The sequence below is a fragment of the Colobus angolensis genome, unplaced genomic scaffold (genome assembly GCF_000951035.1).
Source record: "Colobus angolensis palliatus isolate OR3802 unplaced genomic scaffold, Cang.pa_1.0 Scaffold106, whole genome shotgun sequence".
NCBI lineage: Eukaryota > Metazoa > Chordata > Mammalia > Primates > Cercopithecidae > Colobus > Colobus angolensis.
The window spans coordinates 1504490-1530323 of record NW_012111586.1 but is presented as its reverse complement, the minus strand read 5'-3'; the positions used below and the strand labels follow the sequence as shown (position 1 = coordinate 1530323).

Here is a 25834-nt window from a genome sequence, read left to right as displayed (position 1 = left end):
AAAGACCACCTCCATCCTCCTCAACCCTTTAAAAGATAAGGTTGCCCAGGGCAGTGGCAGAGGTAAGAGCGCTCCTGACACAGGACCTGGGGCTTAGGCGCTTTTGAAGGACTTCTCTTTCAACACTAACAAGGAGGCCCTGTTCCCCAATCTGAGAGCCTGAAAAGAAGCCCTCTGGGGCATCTGGTCCTTCAGCTGCCTACCAAATGCCAGGGCAGGGCAGATGGCTCCCTGCTAGGACAGATGCCAACAGGAAGACTGGACAGCGTTGAAATACTTGCCCCAGGTCACGAGTGGGGAAACTGAGGTCAGCAGTGGCAGGGAGGAGCCTGAGAACACTCAGCAATCAGTGATGCTGGCCCAGGACCTGTTCTCTGAGTTCCTATTGCACAGGTAAGTCCCCCCATGGGAGTAGGCAGTGGGGCTGCACCACCCGGATGATGCCAGGCAGCACAGAGAGGCCAACCACCTTCAGCTCACATGGTGAGGCCTCAAGATGTACAGCTTCCAGCCCCACAGCAACCACCGCCACACTCCTGGGAAGTGTTTCATACAGAGCATTCAATCTTCCAAACCAGCTTGGGTGGTAGGCATTATATTCATTTACAGATGGAGCAAATGAGGCTCAGAGGCATAGTTACTAACCCAAAGACACATGGGAAGTGAGTGGTGCAGAGTCTCAACCACTGTCTTCCATGGATCCTCTAAGCTTGTAGAGCCCATGGACTCACATGAGACACAGATGCAAAAGAGTAACTGGCACTGGGCGTGGTAGCTCCTGTAAGCCCAACACTTTGGGAGGCCGTGGTGGTGGATCACGAGATCAGGAGTTCGAGACCAGCCTGGCCAACATGGTGAAACCCCATCTCTACAAAAAATACAAACATTAGCTGGGCATGGTGGACCTGTAGTCCCAGCTACTGGAGAGGCTGAGGCAGGAGAATCACTTGAACCCGGGAGGCAGAGGTTGTAGTGAGCTGAGATCGCCACTGCACTCCAGTCTGGCAACAGAGACTCCGTCTCAAAAAACAAACAAACAAAAAAACAAAAATCAAACAACAACAACAACAAAAAGAGTAACCGAATGAGATGTGGGTGTGAACAGATAAAGCCATGGCGTAAAAACGGCCAATGTGAAAAGATGTTCAGCTGTTCTTGTAATCAAAGATATGCAAATTAAATTGAGATGCCACTTTTTGCCTATTAACTTGGCAAAAAATTTTTTGATGATAATTCCCAACACTGGGGAAGATGTGCAGGAAAGAGGCACTCTTCTGCCCTGCTTGGCAGGAGTATGAACTGACACAATCTTCTGGAAATATGGAAAGGCTTAAAAATGCATGTGCCCTTTGACTCAGCAATTCCACTTCCATGAATCTAGAATAAGGAAATAATCAGGAAGGTGAACACATCCATCTGCAACGATGTGTATGGCACCTTTTTTATAGAAACAAAAAACTGAGAACGACATATGTGTCCAACAATAAGGGAATGGCTAAATAAAGTAGGGTACTTCCATGTGACAGCTTACCCATAGCCATTAAGGATAATGATACAGGCTGGACACAGTGGCTCACACCTGTAATCCCAGCTCTTTGGGAGGCCAAGGTGGGCGGATCACGAGGTCAGGAGTTCAAGACCAGCCTGACCAATATGGTGAAACCTCGTCTCTACTAAAAATACAAAAATTAGCCGGGCATGGTGGTGTGCGCCTGTAGTCCCAGCTACTTGGGAGGCTGAGTCAGAAGAATCGCTTGAACCCAGGAGGCAGAGGTTGCAGTGAGCCAAGATGACACCAATGCACTCCAGAGCGAGACTCTGCCTCAAAAAAAAAAAAAAAAAAGGATTAATGATACAGAAGAATATTTAATGGCAAGAACAATGTTAGTCATATATATATATTTTTAAGCAGTCTACAAATCATCAGACAGTATGTGGTCCCATTTCTGTTCACACACACATATATGTATATATATGCACAGAAAATAGGCCATGAGCAAATAACCAAATGTTATTAGTAGAGGTAGAAGGAGACATTTTAATTTTTCCCTCTGTGCTATTCTATACTTTTCAATTCTTCAAAAAGGAACAGGTATCGACATCACATTTAAAAAAAGAAAGCAACAATTGGCCAGGTGCAATGGCTCACACCTATAATCCCAGCACTTTGGGAGGCTGAGGCAGGCGGATCACCTGAGGTCAGGAGTTGAAGACCAGCCTGACCAACATTTGAAACTCCATCTCTACTAATACTACAAAATTAGCCAGGCATGGTGGTGCATGCCTGTAATCCCAGCTACTTGGGAGGCTGAGGCAGGAGAATCACTTGAACCCAGGAGGCAGAGGTTGCAGTGAGCTGAGATCGCACCATTGCACTCCAGCCTGGGCAACAAGAGTGAGACTGCTTCTCAAAAAAAAAAAGAAAAAAAGAAAAAAAAAGAAAAAAGAACAGAAAAAGAAAAAAGAGAAAGCAATAATCGATGCTATATTTTGAAAATACTAATTCAGACCGATGAATCCGTTGTGGCTGGGGTCTGATCATGTCACCGCCCGCCTTGTTTGTGGCTTCCTATGTCCCTAGAAGAGTGTTCATTTCTCAGCCAGAGTCTGTGTAATCTGCCCTCCAAACCTCTCCAGACTCATGCTGAATTGCTTTCCCCTTTTTCCTGTGCTCTCTAGCTCCCCCTCTGCCCTCCAGAAAACCCAAATTGAACTACTCAGAGCTCTCTGAAAGCTCCATTCTCTCTTGCTTCTGGGCCTGGGCACCTGCCTAGCTGCCAACCGCCACCCCCAACTCCCACCTGTCCTCAAGACTTGGCTTAGACACAGCTCCCTCCTCCTCGATGCTCAGAGGACTTCAAGGTGATCCAGGGAATGCTTGTGAATGAATGGAGAAGCCACCAAGTGAGAGAAGACACTAAAATCCAGGGACACAGCCCCAACCCTCAGCTCACAGGGGCAACAAGAAACACACCTGACACCTACGGCCAGGCTCCACATGGAAATCAGGTTCACTGCCACAGCCACAGCCATAACCACGTAACCCAAGGGATACACAACTGCAGCTCCACACCTTGAGTCAGACCCCAGACCCCACCCAAGCGACGACCCAGCTCAGCAGTAGAATACAAAGGCATCATGCCCCACATGGCTGGCCTCAGCATAAGCCACACAATTCACGTCAGATCCAATGACCATCACTGTCCACCACTGACTTTCACCGACCCCAAGGTGGCCAGTCCTCCTTTCTGCCAAATGCACATGGGCCCAGGGTAGGATCAGGGCTGGCTGGCTCTTCCCACACCTCAGCCCGGCAGCCCACTGTGCCGCATGTCTCCCTAGCACGTACCTTCGAGCACGGAGAGCTTGGCACTAGTGTTGATCTCACCCAGGCTGTTAGTAGCTGTACACTCATAGATGGCTTCATCTCGCTGCACCCGCAATGGCTGGATCCGAAGCACTGACCCTGCCCCATCATCAAACTCAATGACCTGTCAAGGGGACAGAAATGGGGTCACAGCCTACTCAGGACACAGGAGCCTGCTCAGGGTCAGTTGTCCTCCCACCTCCAAAAGGTCCATGGGGAGGGAGACTGAAAGGAGAGAGTGTGGGCAGACCCTCAGCCCTGCCTACCCCTTCCCACCACAGACGCACCTCGAAGCGCTGGGAGCTAACTTTCTTCCCCTTCTTCATCCATGTGATGCGTGGCTTGGGTTCTCCTGTGGCTTGGCACACGAAGGAGGCTACCCCTCCTGACAGCCCAGTCTGGTCCTCAGGGACTTTAATGAAGACAGGTTTGCCTGGAAGAGATGGAGACACCAAGTCACCACGGCACAGTCACTACAGGAATGGCCAGTGAGGCAGGTGGCAGTCATGGGAGCAGAGAGAAAGACCTACAAAGAAAACACGGACACCTCACCTTTATGCAGCACTTAGTATGTGCCAGGCACTGTTCAGAGAGCTTAACATTTGTTAACTCTGTTAAGCATATGAGGTGGGTGCTATAACTGTTACCTGTTTCTAGAGGCCCAGAGAGGTTAAGGGATTTGTCCAATATGACACAGCTGGTAAGTGGTAGAGCTAAGATCGGAATCCAGCTGTTCGGAGTCTGGAGTTCACACTACTACCGCACCCTTCCGTTGCCCTCCCCACATCAATTCCAAGCTCCAGGAAAACGGCATGCTGGAGAGCTTCTGGGAAGAGCTCCAGCTCTCCCCGAGACTTGTCCCTCCCCCTGCTCTCCATCTCAGTGATGGCACCACCATCCACCCCGGGGCTCCAGCCAGGAACCGTGACTCCTCCCTCTCTCCCAGCCCCCACATACCAGCAGCAGTCCCCACGGCCTAGACAGTCCAGTCCAGTTCCTAAGTATCTCTGGATGTCTTCCCAGGTGAATGCTTTCCTGTAAATCTGCCTCTCCCATCCCTCCCCCACTGACTTGGTTACTGCCTTCTGACAGTCTCCTCAAGGTGTCCACAGGGAGGCAGAGGGAGGAAAAGAAAGGTGGGGGCTCGGCAAGGCGCGGTGGCTCACGCCTGTAATCCCAGCACTTTGGGAGGCCAAGGCGGGCGGATCACGAGGTCAGGAGATCAAGACCATCCTGGCAAACACGGTGAAACACCGTCTCTATTGAAAACACAAAAAAATTAGCCAGGCGTGGTGGCGGGCGCCCGCAGTCCCAGCTTCTAGGGAGGCTGAGGCAGGAGAATAGTGTTATCCCGGGAGGCGGCGGAGCTTACAGTAAGCAGAGATCGCGCCACTGCACTCCAGCCTGGGTGACAGAGTGAGACTCAAAAAAAAAAAAAAAAAAGAAAGGTGGGGCCTCAGATATGGCACTGCCACACCCTCATCACCTTAGTACACATACCAGGGCCAACCCGCAGCCCCTATCCCTAAGAATTCCACCACCTAGGGTCATGAACCCAGAGAAGCCCAACCCATCTGCTACAATCCTGTAGTAATAACTCGTTAATCTTGACAGCTGATCTGTTTCCTATTAATCAGGCCAATGAACAGCTCCAAAAAGGGCTAGTGCCATGAGAAATGACCTTTCAGACCACCTGTTCAGTCCCCAGGAGCCCAGGCCCAGCCTGGTACCTGGCACAGAAACGTGTGCAATGATCACAATCTTTGCCAAGCACCCACTCTGCACCAGGTTCTTTATCTTTAGTCCTTCATTGCTATTATCCCCAGTTTACAGGCTCAGAGGAGTCAAGTCACTTGTCCAAGGTCACGTGCCAATGAGGGGCACATCTGGGACCTGAATCCAGGCATGTTTGACTGTAAAACACCTGGTACAAAACAGTTCACACGAGACTGTCAGGGACCTTGACAAGAACAGAGTCAGTGGAGTGGTGGGTGGGGGGCCAAAGCCAGACCAAAGCCAGCCAAAGAATGACTGGGAGGTGATGAGGGAGAGAGGGAAGTACAGGTGACTATACAGCCGGCAGCTGGAAAGGATGAGGGGGGAAGGGAGGTTTGTGAATTTTTGTTTTTCTTTTTTTCTTGAAGACAGATATGAAAGGCAATGTTTAAATACTGATGGGAGCCAGCAGAGAGGGAGAAGGTGTTGATCCAGCAGAGAAGGGTCAGCAGATGGGGCAGAGTCTCCAAGGAGGAGAGGGTCTATGGGAGCAAGGTAGGGAGTAGCAGCTGCAGGTACCAGCAGGGAAGGAACTTTTGAGAACTCCAGGGGCCAGGGGCTCTGGGGGTTTTATGTAATTATTATGCAAGTCACTCACCATCTCTGAGCCTCTGTTTTCCCATCTCCAAAACAGTGACACGGGATTCTGTCATAGATGGAATGTCTGTAAACTGCTTTACGTGGTGGGCCACTCACTTCCATGAGTGAGGCCATCATTCGTATCAACATTATCAGTCTCACAGCAATCCCATAAGGTAGGTAGTATTATTATCCCCATTTAAGAGGTGGGGAAATAGAGGCTCAGAGGGTGAAATGACTGGCAAGTCAGAGGGATGCAGGCGTGGAGCCAGGCTTTGATCCAGCCTTCTCACTCCTAAGCTCGCCTATGGCCTTCCCTGGACGGAGACCTTGGGACTGACTATGTTCTTAGAGTGCCTAGGGCAGTTTTGGGCAGCCAGCTCAGGGAGGCTGTAGCGGCCAGAAAGACAAGGAGACACCACAGAAGGTCCAGAACCCCTCAGCGTGCCTTGCCCTTCCCCTGAATGCCATGCGAATGAGGCTCCAGGCTCTCCCAACTGCAGCTGTCTGCAAAGTTGGCCCCTGTTGCTCCTTCCAGACAGGCCCTTTCAGACACGACTCTCCTGCTCAGGCTCCACTGGGGGTGTCTCCTGTCCCCCACCCCCATACCGCGCACTGTTCCCTCACACTTGAAGCCTTCCACAGAGCAGCTCAGGGTTCTCCATCTGCGCTGCCACACCCTAGTCCAGATACCACCTTCCCTTGACTGGCACCCCATTGGCCTAACACGCGGGAGCCCCTGCCTCCAGGCTTGCCCCATGCCTCCCGTCTGTTCTCTACTTAGTGTCCACAGTGAGCTGACAGACTCCCCCGACACCCAGCCCCATCAAAACCCTCCAAAGGCCCCCGAATCACTCTCAAAACAAAACACCTATTATGACAGACAAAGCCGCAGGGTCTGACCGAGCTGCTCTCCCCAGAGCCCCAGCTTTGACTCCTCTAAAGAAGCAATGTCATGTTCCCTGCAGCCACAGGGCCTTTGCATAAGCTGCTGCTTCTGCCAACCTCCACCATACCCTCTAACTTCCATTCATCCTTCTGCTCTCCATTTGAATATCACTGCCTTCTCCAGTCCCCCTGCCCCAACCCATGTGCTCAGTTCCTGGTTTGAAACTCGAGGGTAAGTCCCTTACCTCCCACAGCACTGCTCCTAGCTTATTACCTACCTGCTGAGCTTATACCTTTCACTCACGGTTTATTATGCACACGTGTGAGGCTATTACTTTTCCACATTTTTGGTGTTTGATTAATGGCTGCTTCCCCTCCTAGAACATAACCCCGGGCAGAGCAGAGAGCATGCCTGTTTGGTTTCCTGTCCCAGTGTCTGACCCAGTTCCTGGCACCTAGGAGTGGAGAATGAAAGAAGGACCGAACTGAGAAACTGAGGAGGATGAGGACTGCGGCCCCTGCTGCACCAGGGGAGAGAAACCCGGGGAAAAAGTGCCCCTCCAGCTCCTGCCGGGACCTGCAGCGGCAGAAACCGAGGGCTGGAACCTGCTGAACCGGAATGGCCGGGCGAGTGGGCCTGGGGGCGGGGCGGGGCGGGGCGGGGCCTCAGCTCCAAACAAAGAGGCAGAGAGGAGACGCCGGGGAGGAGAGCCAGGTGTGGGTCACCGGCGGCCTGGAAGGAGGGCCCGAGAGCCGTGGGAGGCTGGGCTGTGCCCAAGGCCTGGGGCTATCGAGGAGGCAGAACAACTCCCCTCCCTTTGAGGCTGGAGAGGAGCCTGCACCCTGCCCGCCCACCCAACAGACTCGGCCAGGCTGGCCCAGTGCAGCCCGGGGGGCCAGACAGGCAGGCCCCGCCCCTCAACCAGGCCTCGCCCTCCGCTTCCCTCCAATCCACCTCCACCCGCAGGACACAGCACCGGAGACAAGGCGTTGCCCCTTTCGTTCAGCAGAGAATCTTCGGGGAGCTCAGATCTAACCACACTTCTCCTCAGCTACCAACAGGCCTGACGTTCCTCTCTCCACTCCCCTCTGAAATGTGGTCCTCCTAAGCTCTCAGGCTCACCTTTCTTTAGTCTTTTTTTTTTTTGGAGAGGGGGTCTCACTTTGTCACCCAGGTTGGAGTGCAGTGGCACAATCAGCTCACTGTAACCTCCGCCTCCATCTCCTGGGCTCAAGCGATCCCCCCACCTCAGCCTCCCGAGTAGCTGGGACCACAGGTGCACACCACCATGCCTGGCTAATTTTTTGTATTTTTGGTAGAGACAGGGTTTCACCATGTTGCCCAGGCTGGTCTCAAACTCCCGAGCTCTGGCAATCCACCTGCCTTGGTCTCCCAAAGTGCTGGGATTACCGGCGTGAGCCACCACACCCGGCTTCTTTACTTTCTCAACACATATTTTTTGATCACCTACTATAGTATAGGCCCCGCACTGTGCAGAGCACACAGCTTGGACCCACCACCCAGGCTACCCTGACAGGCCAGGTCCTCGGGCTCCTCCCTGCCTTTGAGCGTGCCCAGCCCAGCCCCTCTCTCATGTCCCACCTGACCAAGCTGCTGTAGGAGCCTGCTCTGTGTCCCATGGCCTGAGGCGCCCGGGGCTTCCCATCCCAGCACTGACCAGATCCCACAGTGTCAGGTCCCCAGGCAGGCAGCAAACCAAGCTACTCTGACTACTCTGCCCAGTGCCTGACCCACAGCTGGTGTTCAGGGAGATCTGAACACAACTTCTGAGACTCGGTCAACAGGGTGCCACCAGAACACACCAGGAGGGCCTTTCTGCCAGTTACCCACTGCCACCTGGCCTGACACCCCACGAGAGCATGCCCCCTCCCCGACACACACAGTGGTCGCGGGCCGCACAGCCCTTTCAGCTCAGCTCCCGGGATATGCACGGCAACGTTCTCGGGCCACCAAACCCATGCAGGGTGGGAGGAAGTGGCCTAAGAAAGGAATAAGTGGAAGTGGCTGGAGAAGAGCGGCTGCAACCACCTCCCAGGGAGGTTGTAGGGGTCCAGCCCCAGGGACAGTCAAACTGGGCCACCATCAAGGCTCATCTATAGAAACTGACTGCTATATTGTGCCTTTCCCATGGAGTACACATACACATGTACACAAAGGGAACACGGAGGCAGGGCTGTGAGGGCCAGCAAGGGCAGGGCAGGGAGCTTCTGGAGAGGCAGATCTTCCCGGCTCTGAGCAGCTTAGGCGGGGACTCAGTGAGCTCCTCTGACTGCTCCTGGAGCCCATTCAGAGACAAGCCTGGTTCCCAGGGACACAGCAAGAGCCCCAGGTCATGGCCTCAGATAAGGGGAATACATACTAGGTTCCAGGCGCCTCGTCCACGTGACCTCAGTTAACCTTTCCAGGTAGGAGTCATCATCCGCATTGTGCAATAGGAAAACAGGCCGAGAGAGAGAAAGCAACGGAACCTGTGGGAAGTCCCACAGGGAGCAGAGTCTAGCTAGGCCACCCATACAACAAGGGGGAGAGCATGACAACAGACAACAGACCCTGTGTGCTCCACAGGCTCTGGGGAGGAGGGAAATGACACAACAGACACACTCCCAGCTCCTCAGCCTCTGCCCACCTCTGTCTACCCACCCACCACCCACCCCTCCAGCCAGCATGCATCCTGCTCTGGGCTCCTAGGATTCTGGGTAAATGGGCCATAACCAGGGTCTCACTCCCACCTGCCCCTGGGACCCCACCTCTGTCCCATGCTGTCAGGTTCTCACTGTGGCTCTCCCATGAGTTCCACAGAGAAGCCCAGCCACATTCCTGCTTCTTTCCCCCAACCCCACCTCATTATGCAATACGCCCCCATTAGCAAATGTCCACTCACCCTTCAGGGCTCCCCTCTTCCAGGAAACCTCCCAACTCCCCTCCCAAGATGCTTCCACTATGGCCTGTGTCAGTGCCACCCACCCAGCACACCCTGTGGTCACTGCTCACAAGCCTGTGCCTCCACACTACAGGTCCTGCCTGAAGGCAGGCACGTGACACGCACTTGCGATCAGCAAAAAACTCTGCCCTGGCTCAGGACACCTCTGGCCCCACAACCTCCCCTCCTGAGAAGCCACGAAGCATGGCTGGGGAAGCTGCGCTGTGGCAGATCCTACCCCAATGTGTGCCCAAATCTCCACTGGAGCTGTGTGTGTGGCACTGACGCTGGGGCCTCTGGGCTAACTCTTGGCAGCTGCTTTTCCACCCGCTTCCCTCCACTTCCCTCAGAGGCCAGGTCCCCCATTCATTTGTCTCGTTAAGAGGCCTATTGAAACACATTTGTCCGCTCCGCGCTTCACTGCCCCAGCCATCAATTCTCTGGGGGGCCTACCCTACCTTCTGCAATGGCCCTGTCCATGTATGGCCACTTGCCCCTGGCTAGTAGTTGCCCAAGCTCAGCCCGAGACTGGCCTCAGTGCAGGGAGAGATCCATAAGTGTGTGCAGCGTAAGACAGGCCCGGAGGACAGACCCTGGCTCCTGGGGCTCAGTCACCATGACCCCAAGCCCAGGCTCCTGCCCCATGGCTCTCTGCCTGGGAGGAGGCCTGAGTCCCCCGAACTCCCTACCTGGATAAGGCAGGATTTCAGCTTCTTCAGCTGCTTTCTACCTTCAAGACCTGGTCTTTGGGCTTTGGTTCCTAAGGAACCAGCATGGAGGTTCTTGACTTTGCTTTAAAAACTGTTCCACCTCGCCCCTACCAATTCCTACTGGGAATTGGTGAGCCACTAAAAGAAGTCAGCATGGTGGGTGAGTGGGGTGGGTGGGGGGACAGCAAGGGACGAGGTGGATAGAAGCTTGATAATGCAGGGCCTAGAGAAGGGTTACAACCCTGGGGGCCTGGGGGCAGGAGGGACTGAAGGATTCTAAACTGAAGAGGGACATGATGATGTTTTCACCTGGTGACATGACTCTACCTTTGGAATGCAGAATGGATTAGGAAGGAAAAGACTGGAGGCAGGGAAATCGTCAGGAGGCTGCTGCGTGCAAAAGCCCAAGAGCCGAGGGTGGCTTGGATGAAGGCGGGAGAGAGAGAAGTGGATGCATTCCAAAGATATTCAGAAGGTAGAAGCAACGGAGCTTGGTGATGGATTAGATGTGGGATATCACAGAGGGAGGAGGCTGGGAGGAGGCCCAGGTTCTGACTTGGGTGACCAGGTGGGTGGTAATGCCTTTCACGGGAGAGAACGCGGGAAGACAGCAGGCTGGGGGATGAGAGTGAGGGGTACAGGTTGGAGTGCATTGGGTCTGAGGCAGTAGGAGGGCAGCTCTTCTCCCAGAATGTGTTATCTGTTGAAGCCCAGCTGGGCCATCCTTCCCCCCTAGAGCTCCTGTCTGAAGGCCCTCAGAGTGCCTGGGGTTGGGTCAGCGGGGAGGGCAAGGGCAGTACTTCAGTGTCCAAGAGCTGCTGACCACACCTGGACAAGCCTTCACCTTCCTGCCAACCACGGGGGTCACACCTGATAGGGCTTTCTACTCCAACCTGCCCCTGCAGGTTCCAGGCAAGCCTGGAGATACCCTGCCTCACTTCCCCATGTGATTTCCCACCTGTCTTGTTCCTTGCTCTCACCTCCCCAGCCCTCTCTTTGGTACCTGGTGCTCCCATGACCCTTTGCCCCACCCCTTGGGAATGCCTGCCCCTTCTCCTTTCCCTTCTAGCTCCACCCAGGACCCAGCACCTAAGGACAAAGGGCGGGACCATGCCAGTCCCACCCCACTCCAGAATCAGTTTCTGAATAATTAATGAGCCATTAGAAGAAAGAGCCCTGGTGGGGCAAGGGGAGAGACCTGTGCCCAGAGATATGGAGGCGGAGGCGGGTGGGGGAGCCCTATGGCCTGGTGACGCGTGGGCTGACCCCAGGGTTGGCCCTGGATCACCCCTGGGCTCTGGACAGGCTGGGAACGGCCCCTTCCCCCAGGGACCTTGGCTCCGACCTCGCCCCTCCCCCGCAGCTTGCAGATTGGCTAAATCTGCCCTGTGCCCCGCCTCCCACCAGTAACCAAGCAGTGGTAACCATGGTGACGGGGCGGGCTGCGGCCAGTCTCATAGTGCCAGGCAGGGGGAAGGGCAGCAGGAAAGGGACCAAAGTTCGGAGTTGGATCTGGATGGGGACAATTCCACCCCCTTCTAACACAAACACACACAGAGGGGCGTTGCTCAGCTTCCTGCCGACCAAACACAATCCTTCCCCCATTTCCAGGGCTGAGGAGCTGGGGTGGGGGGGATGCTCCTTTGCCTAGAAGGTCCCCATGAAAGGAGAAGGAGGGGCTCAGATCTGCATATTTGGATCCTGAGGGTCCAGCGTAGGGGAAGAGCTATGGGTGGCTCCTGCTTTTGACCCTCCTTGGGCCTACGGACACAGCCGGCATCCTGGGCCAGCATCCATACACATGCCCTGCGTGCCACCCCCCGATTCCCATGCCGACCTCTGGCTGTAGCTCACACTGTGCCTTCAGCACAGATCTGCAACAGTGGACACAGCACACGCACGGGCACACCACACAGTGACCACATGAATCCAGGACAGGTCTCACCCTAGCCCTGTAAGACGGTCACGATTCGACTGCCCCACTCTGGTGCCTAAAGATGCTCCTAAGTACCCAGGCATTCCTTAGAAAGAGGCTCTCCAAGCAGTGGGGGCTCTCTAGGACAGAAGGTCTAAAGAGTTTCTGGCCATCCTGTCTCTCCTAGTAGCTGGTCTGTCCCCATCCCAGAGTCCTGCTGGGAAGGATGCCACCTTTCGACCTGGGAGATCTGCACCTTGAGGGTTCAGACTTACTGTCACCATGGGCGCCTGCCACCAAACCAAGCATCACCAGTGCAGGCACAAGGGGCACCATCGTCCTCCCTGGGGCTGGCTCGGGGGCCATCCAGGGCTCTAGCTCCACAGCCAGCCACAGCCCAGGACAATCAACCTGTAATGGAGAGAAGGGCAGAGCTAGTTAGCTGGTATTTACTGGTATCCCTAATGGCCACCCCTGCCGCTTCCTGACCCCCACTGACCGACTGACCATCCAGAGCCTAGTTCAACAGACCCCTCCGCCACTTGGGCTGTGCAATGACCACCTAGACCTCTGACCCCAGTGACCACCCAAGTTCCTCACTGGTTCCCCAGCACCCATAAGGACAGCCCAATAGTCACAGTGGAGGGAGAAAGAGTGCAGGAGGCCTTCAGGCCATTCTCTAAACCTGAGTAGGGGGTACAGGGAGTGGGTGACATCAGAGAATGTACAGTGTGTTCCATTCCAGACCTTGAGCTTCTAACTCACCCCCATAAGAGGACAGAGAAACAGGGTCAGAGAGACGCTTAGGTGGGACAGAAGACAGAGAGACAAGACAGAGACAAGGAGCAGTGAAGGGCTAAGCAGACTGACTCTGGAGTCTCCCTGGGATAATTCTGTTGCCCCTCCTTTCCCCAGCAGGGAGGGAGAAGGTGGGAGGCCAGACTCCACAAGCACGCTGAGCACAGGCCCCAGAACACAGGCTTGTTAGCAGATGAGCTCCAGGTATCACAGGCTTCCAGCCAAAGCCACAGGCCATCAGTGCTCGCCAGGACGTGCTCTTGACAAGCTGCTGCTGCCCTGCCTGGCCACCTTCGTCCTACCCAATTCCCATGGTACCTTCCCACTTCACAGAGAAACCACAGGGAGGCCTTAGTGGCCAGGAATGGGGGTGCTAGACCCTAGAATTCAAACCCCACATCTCTTCTGCCCTTGCCCCAGAAGCCCAGAGCCGAACAAGTGTAGGGAGGATGCGGCGTGAGCCTCAGGGGCCGATGTTTGAGACAGGAAGCTATGCACAAAAAGACTGAGTAGCCTCTGGGACTGGCTGAATGCCTCTAGGCCTTTACTCCCAAGGCTCCTGGCCTGGAGTGCCCCCAGGCACACCTGGGTGAAGCCTCTAGTGTGGCCGCACTGTACATGGGAGATAGGCTGGTATCGCTCCCTGGCCCCACTGGTGAGCTCCCCAGGGTCTCTCTCCCATACCCCTCACGGGGGGCACCAGGGGATGTGTGGAAGTGCCCACAAGCTCTGATCGCACCATGCTCTGGGCAGAGGGATGAGACGTGGTCAATCCCTCATGAATGCTGTGAAGACACAACAGAGCAGAGTCCATGACGAAGGACACGCCTTGGGGCCCCGCAGTGATACCCATGGACTTCGGTCAGGGAGTTGTGATCAGACCCAGGTCCCCGCTGACCCACAATGGTAACAGAATTTTCAAGGTGACAGGGCAGGCGAACAGGAAGGGGCAGGGCTCAAAGGTGCTCCGGTCCTTTCTGAAATTTGAACCCTTGTCTCAACTGAGATAATCAAAGGTCATGAGGTCAGGGAGCAACAGTTGAGCAAGGGGTTGGATAAAGCAGGTGGGACTGCAAAGTGGGATGGGGCCAAACACAAAGGAAAACGGGTGGGAGTTGTCCCCTGTCCCAGGATCTCACCAAAAATCTGAGACAGGAGCTGAACAACAAAGTAAGAACACTGAAGGGGCATGATGGGTGTCCATTTACACCAAGCTGGCGGGGGGATCTGCTCCATGATCCCAGAGCTCAGGCGGCTGAGACCACAATGACGCCTGCAAGGCCACGCTGGGATGGGGGTCACACATCACTAAGGCCCTGCCTGAGCTTGCGCTATGGCGCCACATGCAGCCAACAATGGAGCACCTTCCCAGCAGCCATCAGGTGGTGGACTATGAGTGGCTCTTCCTCCCTGGGTCGTGGACACATCTGGTATCCTATGCCAGGCCAGGTCATCATGGGGGTATGGGCCTCTGATGGACCATGCTGGAGCCCCTGATTGAGATACATGAGTTTATAACTCAATAGTTGTGTTGCACCAAAGGACAGGGTATAGCGGCCTTGTACCGGCATCACGGGTATAACACTATAATAGTCACAGATGTTAACTCCCAGGAACAAGCATTCCAAGCATGTAACCCCCGCCAGAGAGGCTTCATAGGGACATAGGCCCCCAGCATGAGCATATCTCCCTGCTCTGAAAATAAAATGCACAGTACAGTCATCACAGGATACAGCTCCCCAGTACAATGAGCAGAGGCTTAATCCCCTGTAGCCGCCTTGGTGCAGTAATCATAGCAGCGTAACTCCCAGGTGCAGACATCATGGAGGTGTAACCATGTGGTCTAGACATCACGTGGGCGGACCCAGAGGGTACAGTGCAGCTGCCTGATAAGGACATTACAGGGGTGCAACTCCCCATACATCATCACAGAGATGTAACGTGCTGTTACAGACATCACGGTGGGGGCAGAGCTCCCAGGAGAGCCATCGTGGGGGTAAACTCCCAGAATAGACACCCATGTGATACAAGCTTGGATGAGAGTCTGGCCATGGGTGTTAAGAGAACTTGGGCCTCAGGTAACCCTACCCCCAACCTGGGGCCTCCAGGAACCCCGTGTCTCTGGATTGGGGTGCTCAGGACACTTTGTTCAGATCCAGAAAGTAGAAGAGAGAGCTTCCTCCAGTGGGCCATGATGGACACAAGGACACAGATGCCCAGGGAGATGGGGAAACACAAGGGACACACACAAACACATTCTCAGGCAACTACTCTGGCAACCACACAGCTGTACGAGCCAGGGCCTCTCCCTCACCAGCTCCTGGTGAGAGCAAACTGCCTCCCGCCCCGGACTCCGGGCACAGAGCCTGCCCTGGTGTCAGGCGGTTCAGGCCACTCCCAGCTCCAGGGCCTCCCTCATCAGAGCAGAGCAGCCCTGGATCCCCAGGCCTGGCCTAAAGTCTGGACCTTGGCCCTACACCAGCCCCCAGAGTCCCAGGGTCACCTGCGGGGAGAAGGTGGGAGAGGAACAGGGGGCAGGGCTGCTGCTAGCCTGAATGCGGTTGCAAGGCTGAGCACCTTGTGAATCCATGCAACGGTCTTCACAGCAGAGCACCCACTTCACCAGCATGGCTGGGTGAGCCTGGGCTTTCAACAACCGAGATAAAAACAAGGCCAGGGCACTTGGGCACTCAAGCTCGTCTCTGAATTGCACTGTGGACCATCCGTTCTGCCAAGCTGACATACTTGGGCAGGAACACAATTACATACGGTATTATATTATAGAATATAATTGGACACAATTTTTCCACATTCAGAATGGTTTTAATATATCCTTTTCCTTTGCTACGTCAGTGCAAAGCTGCCAACTGCCCTTTCTTGGGAAGAGCTGTCCTTTATTCTCAAATTTTATCCTTGGTGTTAAAATGTTCTTTCCTGTATGAAATGATGGGGATAGCAGATAACAGTTGTTTTTTTATAATGCCTTTACTTGGCAAAATAAAAAATTGCCAACCCCATGTCTAGCTCTTGAGTACTTTTGGAAATTGTATTGGTTCGTGAAACCAAAGAGCCTGGGAATCACTGCTTTGAGGGAAAAGGAAGAAGCAGGCACTAGAGTAAGCCACAGCGTTCGCATATGAACGTCACAGAAGGTTCATGTTACAAAACACAGAAGCCATGCCACCTCCATGCAGCCCACCCTAAGCACCCTGCCAGCTTCTGGGGGGGCCCAAGGGACCATGTGACACCAATGATGGGGGGTTCCCTGGCTGGAGAACAGCTGGGATCACTCCTGAGTCGTCATAAATATGCAAACACTGATTTGTTTCCTTGGGCAAGCATTATTATTCACAAATATTAATTAGTCTCCAGATACCACCTGTTTCTGAAGCCTCCCCTACCTTACCTCCCCAGGCCAGGACCCTGGGGCCCAGAAATGGACATGAACAGAAGGAGGGGTATCCAGGGCCCCACAGAGCAGACGGCCAAGAGGAAAGGCCAGCACTTGGGCAACGGGAAGGAAAGCGCCTGTCGGCAGGGTGAGCTCTGAGCTGTTCATCTTCTAACCAGCGGGCAGCTAACCGAGCCCTTTTGTCATGTCCTGGACAGTTCACCGCGTGGCACTGCAGCAGCGGCCGCGGAGGCGGAAACAGGCCTTGTTAGACTTGGGAAGGGAAAACCAACATGTTTCCAACTCTCACCAAAGCAACCACTGGATTATGACAGGAATAAATCACAGTCTCAGCCAGGACCCCTGACCTAGGGAAGGAGGGGCCTGTGGGGAAGAGGGCGAGGCCGCCTTCCCTCCTCCAGCCAGTTGGCTGGAATCTGTGAGCAGAGCCAGGAACAGCCCTCCCTCCCACGGCTGGTATTGGGGCTCCCACCAGCTGGACTGAGTCCCACCCTGTTGCAGCTCTTAGTTTCTCCATCTCACTGAGGAGTGGAGGGGGAGATTAGGAGGAGTGTCACAGACTCAGAGGTGGCAAAGGGTCAGCAGGAGACTAGCTCTGGGGGCAAGCGACCAAAGGGGGCCAGGAGAGGTATCTTCCTGCAGCTGTAATCCCTAAGCCTCCAGGCCCCTTCCTCTGGGGCTGGGGTCCCTCTTGGATTACTGTTCCCCAACTTTGCTGCCTCCAAGCCTCTGTACTTGCTGTTCTGTCTACTGGAAAAAAATGACCTTCTCCTGCCCCAGCACTTCTCACCCCTCAGAACTCTGCTCAAGTGGCCCATCACTGTCTATCTTCCCCACTGACCCACCCCAGTTTTCCAGGTTTGTACAGTATAGTGAAAGCAGCAAGAGGCTGTAGACCAGAGGTTTTCAATTTAGGATAATTTTGCCCCCATGGGACATTTGAGACATTTTTGATTGTCGAGACTGGGGAAAGCGGGGAGATGCTACTGGCATCTGGTGGGAAGAAATCAGGGATGCTGCTAGACACCCTACAATAACAAGCCCCACCCCCACAATAAGGGGTTATCTGATCCAAAATATCAACAGTGCTGAGGCTGAGAAACCCCAACACAGACAACAAGATCCTTTGCCAATTGAGTCTAGAGCCTGCCCTGGCCCCTGCCCCAGAACCCAATTCCCTGGGCACCCTGGGCCTTGTACCGAAGGAAGCTCCAACCTGGCTTAATTCCTGTACTAGCTGGCTCCTGGCCTTGGGACCTCAGAGTACCTTCCCCGGTACCCCCATATCAGCCCTACCCAGCTTCCAGAAGTCAAGAACTATAGCACACCCCATCTTCACCCCATCAGACATGCCATCAGCTAGTGGCCTCCCCAGAGGACAGAGGGCTCCACCTTCAGGTACCTCTTCTGGCAAGACTGAACTTCAAGGTGGGTCAGACCATCATCTGAGGATGGAGAGGCGAAGAGACACATGATGTCCCTATACCCACCCTCCCCATCTGACCTTTCCAGCCTGTGACATAGTCCCTCTTGCTGCACCCTCTACATAACCCCAGTGCCCATCTCACCAAGCATAGGGCCTGAAACTCCAGCAGACACCCAAGACACACACATTTCCTTCCCCTACCCTGGCCAGACCCATCTCTTCCACAGCCTTGTTAGTTCAGCCACCCATCCAGATGTTCAGTGGGCAGGGTGATGAACAAGACAGTCAGAGGCCTTCAAGGAGCTTACAGAGAATGAACAGACCCACCGAGTTCTTGGCTCAGGATGGCCCAACCAGAACTCATCTGCCCCAATCCCACTCCTCCTCCCGGGTGTGCAGTCTTGGGGACAGCTCCACCATCTGCTCAGTCACCAAGCCCGCAAACCCTCCTTAAATGCTCCCTTGTCCTCATCCCACACATCTAACCCATCAATAAGTTTGAATCTGCCCTGCCTTCATCCTCACTACCACTGTGTTAGTAAGACCTCATCACTTCCTGCCTCTTCGGTGGGCTTCCTGCCTTCAATCACTCCCCTCCAACCTGGCCTGCACACAGACCAATGCCACCTTTCAGCACATAAAAATGCAAATCTGCACTTTTGTTTGCCACTTTATTCCAGAGCAGGCACTCAGATAGTGTTCCATGAATGAATCAATGGATGGGCAATGGACAGATGAATGCATGGATATTACTTCTCTGCTTAAGAACCTTCAATGCTGCTGTATTGCCCTCAGGAAAAAGTCTAAATAACGTCTTTAGCCTGACATCCAAGGCCCATGATGCTGACTCTAAACCAACTCGCCAACTTCATTCCCTACAACTCCAGCCCACCCATTCTGTGCTTCTCACAGAGAGGAGGACAAGGGGACCTCAAAGAGATGCAGAGGACATGCCCAGATCCTGCAGGCACCATATTCTTCCTACCACAACCTACAGTCGATGGGAACAGTCTTTTCTACAGAAACGTGGTGAATGGAGAAGCAGAAGATAGATCCTGGTCTAAGTCCCAGGACATCACCAGAAGCCTATTTCACACCTACAGTAGCTGACGAGCTGTATGTCATTCCCCATCCACCTCTATCATCCACTCCAGCCAGAAACTCAGGCACCATCTGTGACACCTCCCCTCCCTCATGCTCCGCATTCAATCCTTCCCCATGTCCTGTCTGCTCCACCTTCCTAAATAGCACTCACATCCCTTCTCTCCACTTCTGTCACTGCCTCCCTGGTCCATACCTCCACATCTCTCACCAGCACTCACTGGATCATGTCATGCCCCCTGCTGACACCCCCTATATAGTTCCACTGACCCTGCACCAAAGTCTAAGCTGCTCAGCCTGGCCCACAGGACCCCTATGCACTCGTGCTCCTGGCCACTTCTTGGGGCACACTCACCAGGTCTTTGCTTCTTCACCCCAGTCACTCTTGCTGGATACTCAGCACCAAGGGCAGGGCACCAGGGCCTCCGCTCCTTTCTGGACAGAAAGGAAAGCATATGAAAAAACATCAAGAATTTCATCACAGCAGCATATGTATTGACACAGAAAGACATTAAAAATTTGCTGTTTATGCAGAAAAAAAAGCAGGTTATGGAAATGTTCATGTAGAACCATCCCCATCTGGTAAAAATGCCCATCTTTTCCCTTCACTCCCTCGTTCATTCATTTTGATACTCCCTGAGCACCTACTATGTGCTAGGCGTCCTTCCAGGCACTAGCCATATAGTTGTGAGCCACACAGACCAAGTCCCTGACCTCAGCAATAGACTACCTGGCCCAGCTCCTCAGCATGACCCCGGAGCCAAGAAAAGTCAGCCCGTCCCACCTCTGCAGCCCTACCTGCCCGTGCTCTCCTCCTGCCAGAATGGGAACTTCCTCTTCTGATCCTCAAATGTGCCAAATTTCTTCCTGTCTCCCAACCTTGCCAGTGCTGAATGCCACTGCCTGGCACAGGCTACCCGTGCTCCTCTGGCCAATTTACCCTCGGATCTCAGATCCAGTGGCACTTTCTCAGGGAAGCCTTCCACGATGTCCCAGACTATCCGCCTGGACCTTGGCTTGGAGCCGTGACCACAAACATGACTCTTTACATATTTTTACAATGACTGAGTCACTACCATAAGCTTGATAGGAGCATGGACTGTGGCTGCCCAGCTCATCTCCATATTCCCAGCACCTGGCTGACAGCCAGCACGTAGTAGGTGCTCAGTCAACATACACTGAATGAGTGGATGAACGCATGGATGAGTTCAAAGAAAACAGCCCAGCCTGGAAGAACACACTCCAACATACATTCCAGTCTTCAAAGCAGCTTCAGAAGCAATATTTATTTTTGACTTTCTGCTTCTCTATAATTTTTAAAATGAAGGTGTGCCCCTGGATGCCTCCTCCGCTGGCACACATGCAGCGACAGAGCCCAGCCCCTTCCTTCTAGAGCCATTATTGAGCCCCCACCAGCGTGGGTGCCATCCTGAGTGGGGCTGGGGGTCAGACACGTCCACACCACCTCACAGAAGCTCAGCTGTTTGGCCTACTCGATGCAAGCTGCACCTTGTAGCAGGCTTCTCACCTCATGCCCCCACATGCACAGTGATCCTCGCCCCACTCCACTCTGCCACCTTGGCTCCTCCTATAACGGACACAAAGAAACCACAGTGGGAGGGTGGTGCATGGGAATGTCCTTACCGGCCCAAGACTGACCCTCATCATGAAATCAAGGACACACCTCTGCACCTGGAAATTACCCTCAAGTTGCACTAACCACCTCTGCCAATATGGGGGTGTTCTCATCAACTGAAGGCCATCCCAAATGACCCAAGACGGCCCTCGCCAGCTCACCGACCCAACCTCCACTGCCCCACCTACCTGCACCAGAACCCGCAGCCCTCTCTGCATGCTTCCCTCCCAGCTCCCCAAGTTGAGTTTCCCGTTTCCAGCAGCTGCTGCTCCCAGCATACAGGCTGCCTGGCGGGTCTGGCCAGACAAACCAGCTTCCAGGCCCCAAACTTAAAGGCCCATTTGTCTAGAGATGCCCGCAGGGCCTCACAGTATTCAAGTGAGGTTTTTCGCTACGCCGTTGTGCAGAGACCCTGGGCAGAGGGGCAGAGTCCGAGGCAGGGAACTGGGTAATGGGAAAGGCCTCCCCCAAGCTGGCCAGGCGCTGCTGCCACACCCAGGGCCACAGCAGGGTCTCGTGCTTGGAATCTGAGATAGGCCCTACATGGAGCAGAAGCCACACCTGGAAAGAGGAGTGTACCCAAAGTGGCCAGGGACCATTTTAGAAGACTAAACATTTGCAAAGACCCAGAGGCACACAGAACAGCACGAGGGCAGGATCCTAGAAAAGCCAGACAGTAATTTTGAACCACATCAGTCTGGGATCAAACTGGTCTCAAAACAACCTATCAGGCAACCAAATAAAGACTCAGATTCACCAACTGCAGCTCCCAGAACTACTCTACACTCACATTGGGACAGAGCCCAGAATAATCAGGACAACCAGATACACCTCCAAAACAGAGCTGGCACTGACACCTGGAAGGTTAACTAGAAAGCTACTCAGAAAGGGCCTGAATGGTTCAGGACCAAGTTAGAAACCACACTGCTGGCCAGTCACAGTGGCTCACCCCTGTAATCCCAGCACTTTGGGAGGCCAAGGCAGGCGGATCACTTGAGCCAGGAGTTCAAGAGCAGCCTGGACAACATGGCAAAACCCCGTCTCCACAAAAAATACAAAAATTAGCCAGGTGGGACTACACCTGTAGTCCCAGATACTCAGGAGGCTAAGGTAGGAGGATTGCTTGAGTCCAGGAGGTGAAGGCTTCAGTGAGCCATGACTGTACCACTACACTCCAGCCTGGGCAACAGAGTGAGATTCCATTTCAAAAAAAAAAAAAAAAGAAATCACACTGCTTTGCACCCAGAAAGGCCTCAGAAGGGGTGAAGTCCACAGTCATGTCCAATATCAAGAAAGAAAGCCCTTGGGGTCAACCCAGGGCTGGCCCCAGCAGGGTTCCCCATCATCTGCCAGGCCTGAAACCTGGCCTGGCAGTGGGTCAGCAGCAAGTAGATACCTAGGGGAATACAGGCACAGCTGCCCTCTGGAGCAACCCCCAGAATGCCCCTGTGGCTGCACCGGGAACAGTCCCCAGAAACAGCAGCTAAAATACTGCTAAGGAGCTAAAACTGGAGTTCTCAGACCTAGAAGTCATGGTCCCACAGAGACGTGGTGCGTCTGGACCACAGAGGCAGATGCTGGTGGAAAGAGCCTCAGTAGAAGCCCAGGGCCCAGGGAGGGTGGAAGGAAATGGAGAACTCAATACCCCAAGGCTGCCCCTTCTCAAAATTTCCTTCCACCTACCCTAAACCTGGAGTCTCTTCTGCAGGCCTCACCTCTAGTCTTCTCAAGCCCACCACCTGAAGGTCAAACACCTGAGCAACATTCACAATCCCATCGATAACAATGGGGGCTGGGCATCCCCTTTGTTGAGCTCCTCGACCTGCTAATCTCAGCCCAGAATTGCAGCAACCTTAGGCAGACAGGTACCCTAACCTTAGCAGTCTATCTTCTTATTAAAGGCAACCTCACGTGACCCCTGATGGGAGAGTGGGTTTACACCACCCCTGTTGAGGATGATTACAGTAACTGCAAACAGTACTCACTAGATGCCAAGCCCTGTGCTATGCACACTTTATACATACTATCTTTAATCCTCATAACAACCCTTATAAGGCGTGGGTTTTTATTATAATCATTTGACAAATGAGGAAATGGATTCAGAGAGGTTAAGCCACCTGCTTAAAGTCACGTTGCTAGTAAACAGAGTCCAACCCTAGCACTGGAGTCCAAGTAACCACTGTCAGAGGTTACTTTCTCTGATGGGCACAGCTCTACGCTCTCACACAGCTCTTGCTTCTCTTTGTCCGGGCCACATTTCTCTCCCACACCCTCACACCAAAGCCCCTCCTTGATGCGCCTCCCGCACTGAGCCTCAAATGCCCCCAAATACCTCAAGGGCCACATGTCCAACTAAGAGCTTATTCTCTGCCCCTCCTCACCAAGTCCCTAACTCAGTGAAGCTTCGGGGCCTTCAGTGAAGGCCCGCTCAACCATTCCCAGGAAGCTGGACTCCTTCCTCTTCCTCTCCTTCACTCCCACATGCAATAATCATTCTGTCGTGACAAGTGTGCCTTCAAGATGGCTCCATGCTACCACCTATCAAGCCAGCATCTTCTCTTACCTTACTTACCTGCACCTCTTGCCCCACTGGGCATCCTGTCTCCATCCTTTTCCCATAGCCACAGAGCATTTTCTGGAAACATAAACCTGACCACCGCACACTCCACCCTCCCTATCCAAGCTTTAAGCTTGGTGTTTTCTCTCTGGGTTCTCAGAGTAAAATGACAGGTACTTAACAGGGCATTCAATGCCCTCTGTGATCTGCCACATCTCTGAATACTTCTCAAGTGACAACACCTCGCAGTCTTTATTCATACTATTTTTTATCTGCCTCAAGTCCTTTCTCTCTTCTTCAAACTCCTATTCATCCCTTCAAACCCAGTTCAGATCATTCCTTCTTGGTCTCCTCTGGGACTCATCTCACCCTGACCTCTGAACTCTCCCCTGTCTCTTGATGAACTCTTCCAATGTTCTAACTCAACTCAGAACTGCAGCTGCTTTAGTTGAGCAGATGCCTGAACCTTAGGCGTGGGCTGCCTCTTCTACATAGCTGTTAGTCCCAAAGGAAGCAAGGCAGCTGGGGCTGAAAGTGCCTACCCAGGGGTCTGGCACACAGTCAGCAATCAATAACAGGTAACTGAATTGCTTTTGCATTCTCATTGTGCAACCTGCTCCCACAGGGACCACGAGCTTCTCGAGGGCAGGGCTCTGGCTGCAAGCTTGGACCAAGCACACAGCAGTGTCCGTCACATGGGAAGTGACTGCCACTGCTGATGATGCACTGCCACACAGTTCCCTTGGATTCTTACAACAGCCCTGGGACCAAGTCCGGGTTGGATTAGCTGCCCCATTTGACAGGGAGTGAAACTGAGACTCAGGGAGAAAGGGGCCTCTTTGAGGCCTGAAGCTGGAAAGTGGAGGAGCCGTGGTATGTATCACAACCTCTATTGCAGGAGGTCTGGGTCCCCTCCTCCCTGCCCCCAGTGAGGACCCTTAAAGCTAGACTCCCATAGTTCGGGCTGATGGAAAAAAGGGTGGACTGTGCCCAAATTGCCAGGGCTGGTATTTTGCTGCATATCAATACGATTACCTACAAAAGATGTGTTGCTAGTTTACGTCTGCTGCAGTCTATAACTCTGCCCCGCCAAATTTCTTCACCAGCACCCAACCACCCCCTCCTCTCTTGGCAGCCCTGTACACCAAGCCAACCTGCACAGGACACACAAAGCTGGACAAAGGGGAGGTATCAGTAGTTGCAAGAGGAAGGAAGAAACAGAGGAAGGAAGGAATTATGTTAAAACAACTTTCTTGTTGAAAGAGGGAAGAGGAGAGCAGTTGGAAAAAGAAATTTAAAAACAACAACAACAACAACACTATACAGACACTTCAAATGATGAGGGAGACAGAGCAAGTAAAATGTGCAAGAAAGTGCATATACAAAAATGCACAAGGATGACTGTGCATGTGCACAGGTGTGCTGCGAGTGTGCAGGCACAGATTGCTTGAGACCTGGCCGGCATGCGGGTCCAGGTTTGTGAGTGGGGTCAAGAAAGCAGCTGAACAAGGAGTGTGTGTGGGGGTGGAGGGGGGTGAGCTGAGTGTGGAAATGAAGGCAAGAGGGTAAGAGAGAGTGTGGCCTGTGCCTGGGGCTGAGAATGTAGGGGGTTGTACTTGGGGAGTTACACCTGCTCCTTCTTGAAGCCCTAGGCTCATTCATATAATCAGTAAAAAACAGGGATTTTCATGCTCCCTGAAGCAAGAGTTAATAAGGCGCTAAGCACAGAAATTTCCTTAGATAGCCTGTCAGAACTCTCTTCTGGATCCCTCAGATCCCCGAAGCCTCCCAAAGGATCCCCCATCAGATCTTCCCTTCTCAGCAGATCTCTCCCCATGAGCACCCGCCTGGAACCACCACCCCACATCCTTTTCTACGCCTCTCACCCCAGTGCTGATTCTCAGGCCAGATCTGGCACCAGTTCGCTCTCGATCCCTGCCCTTGTTCCTTCAGAAGTGGAGCCTTCCTCATCCTAATCCAGCCTCCCGGCCCTGCTCTGTGGCCCCTCAGGGAGATCCAGACAACCTGCAGGCTGGGGCAGCCTCCCTCTCCCATTTCACAGCTCAGGCAGGTAGCGCTCCCCACCCCCAACCTGCTCCAACTCAGGGGCCCTGCACTGGGGGGCAGGGGGGTTTGAAATGGGGAGAAAGTCTAGCCCCTCCCCCTCCGGGGTGGAAGAACCAGAGGGGCAGCATTCCAGGGAAATGGGGGGGCGCCTAGCACAGAGGGTGCAGAGACACCAAGAGATGGGTGAGAGACAAGAGGCAGAGAGAGACTTAGGAAGGGAGACAGAACCCAGGGAGAGGAAACAGAAGAGACCCAAGGGGAGAGAACAGAGAGACTCAGGAACAGGGAACAAGATGACCCAGGGAGACAGAACGGAGAGACCTGGGGAGAAAGAACAGAGTGACCTGGGGAAAAAGAACGGAAACAGCCGGAGAGACCCTGGGATTGCAGGGGCACTGACACGGGGAGGCAAAGACGCCAAGGAAAACAGAAAGCAGCCGAGACAGAGACGTGGGCACGACGATGGGGAGCCGGCACGGCACGGGACGGGACGCGGGGCGGCCACTGAGTGAACTTTCGGAGCGGGTCCGAGTGGCCACGTCCTCATGGGACAGGTCGCTCCAGGGCCTCCAGGGCGTTGCACCCGGTTGGGGGCGGGTACAACCAGTTCGGCCCCTCCCCACCCCGTGCTCGCGAACGAAGGGGGTGGGGGGCTCCAAA

General features: G+C 53.9%; 1 protein-coding gene across 1 annotated transcript in view; it reads right to left on the bottom strand.

Moving 5' to 3' along the window:
* The window catches only part of PTPRF (protein tyrosine phosphatase, receptor type, F), a 98041-nt gene that overhangs the window by 66561 nt on the left and 5646 nt on the right, over positions 1-25834 (bottom strand). The window contains exons 3-6 of the mRNA XM_011945555.1: positions 19270-19349; positions 12453-12588; positions 3655-3800; positions 3350-3491 (exon numbers count right to left, since the gene is read on the bottom strand). Coding sequence (XP_011800945.1) covers positions 3350-3491; positions 3655-3800; positions 12453-12543 — 379 coding nt within the window. The 5' untranslated portion in view covers positions 12544-12588; positions 19270-19349. The remainder of the gene's footprint in view (positions 1-3349; positions 3492-3654; positions 3801-12452; positions 12589-19269; positions 19350-25834) is intronic.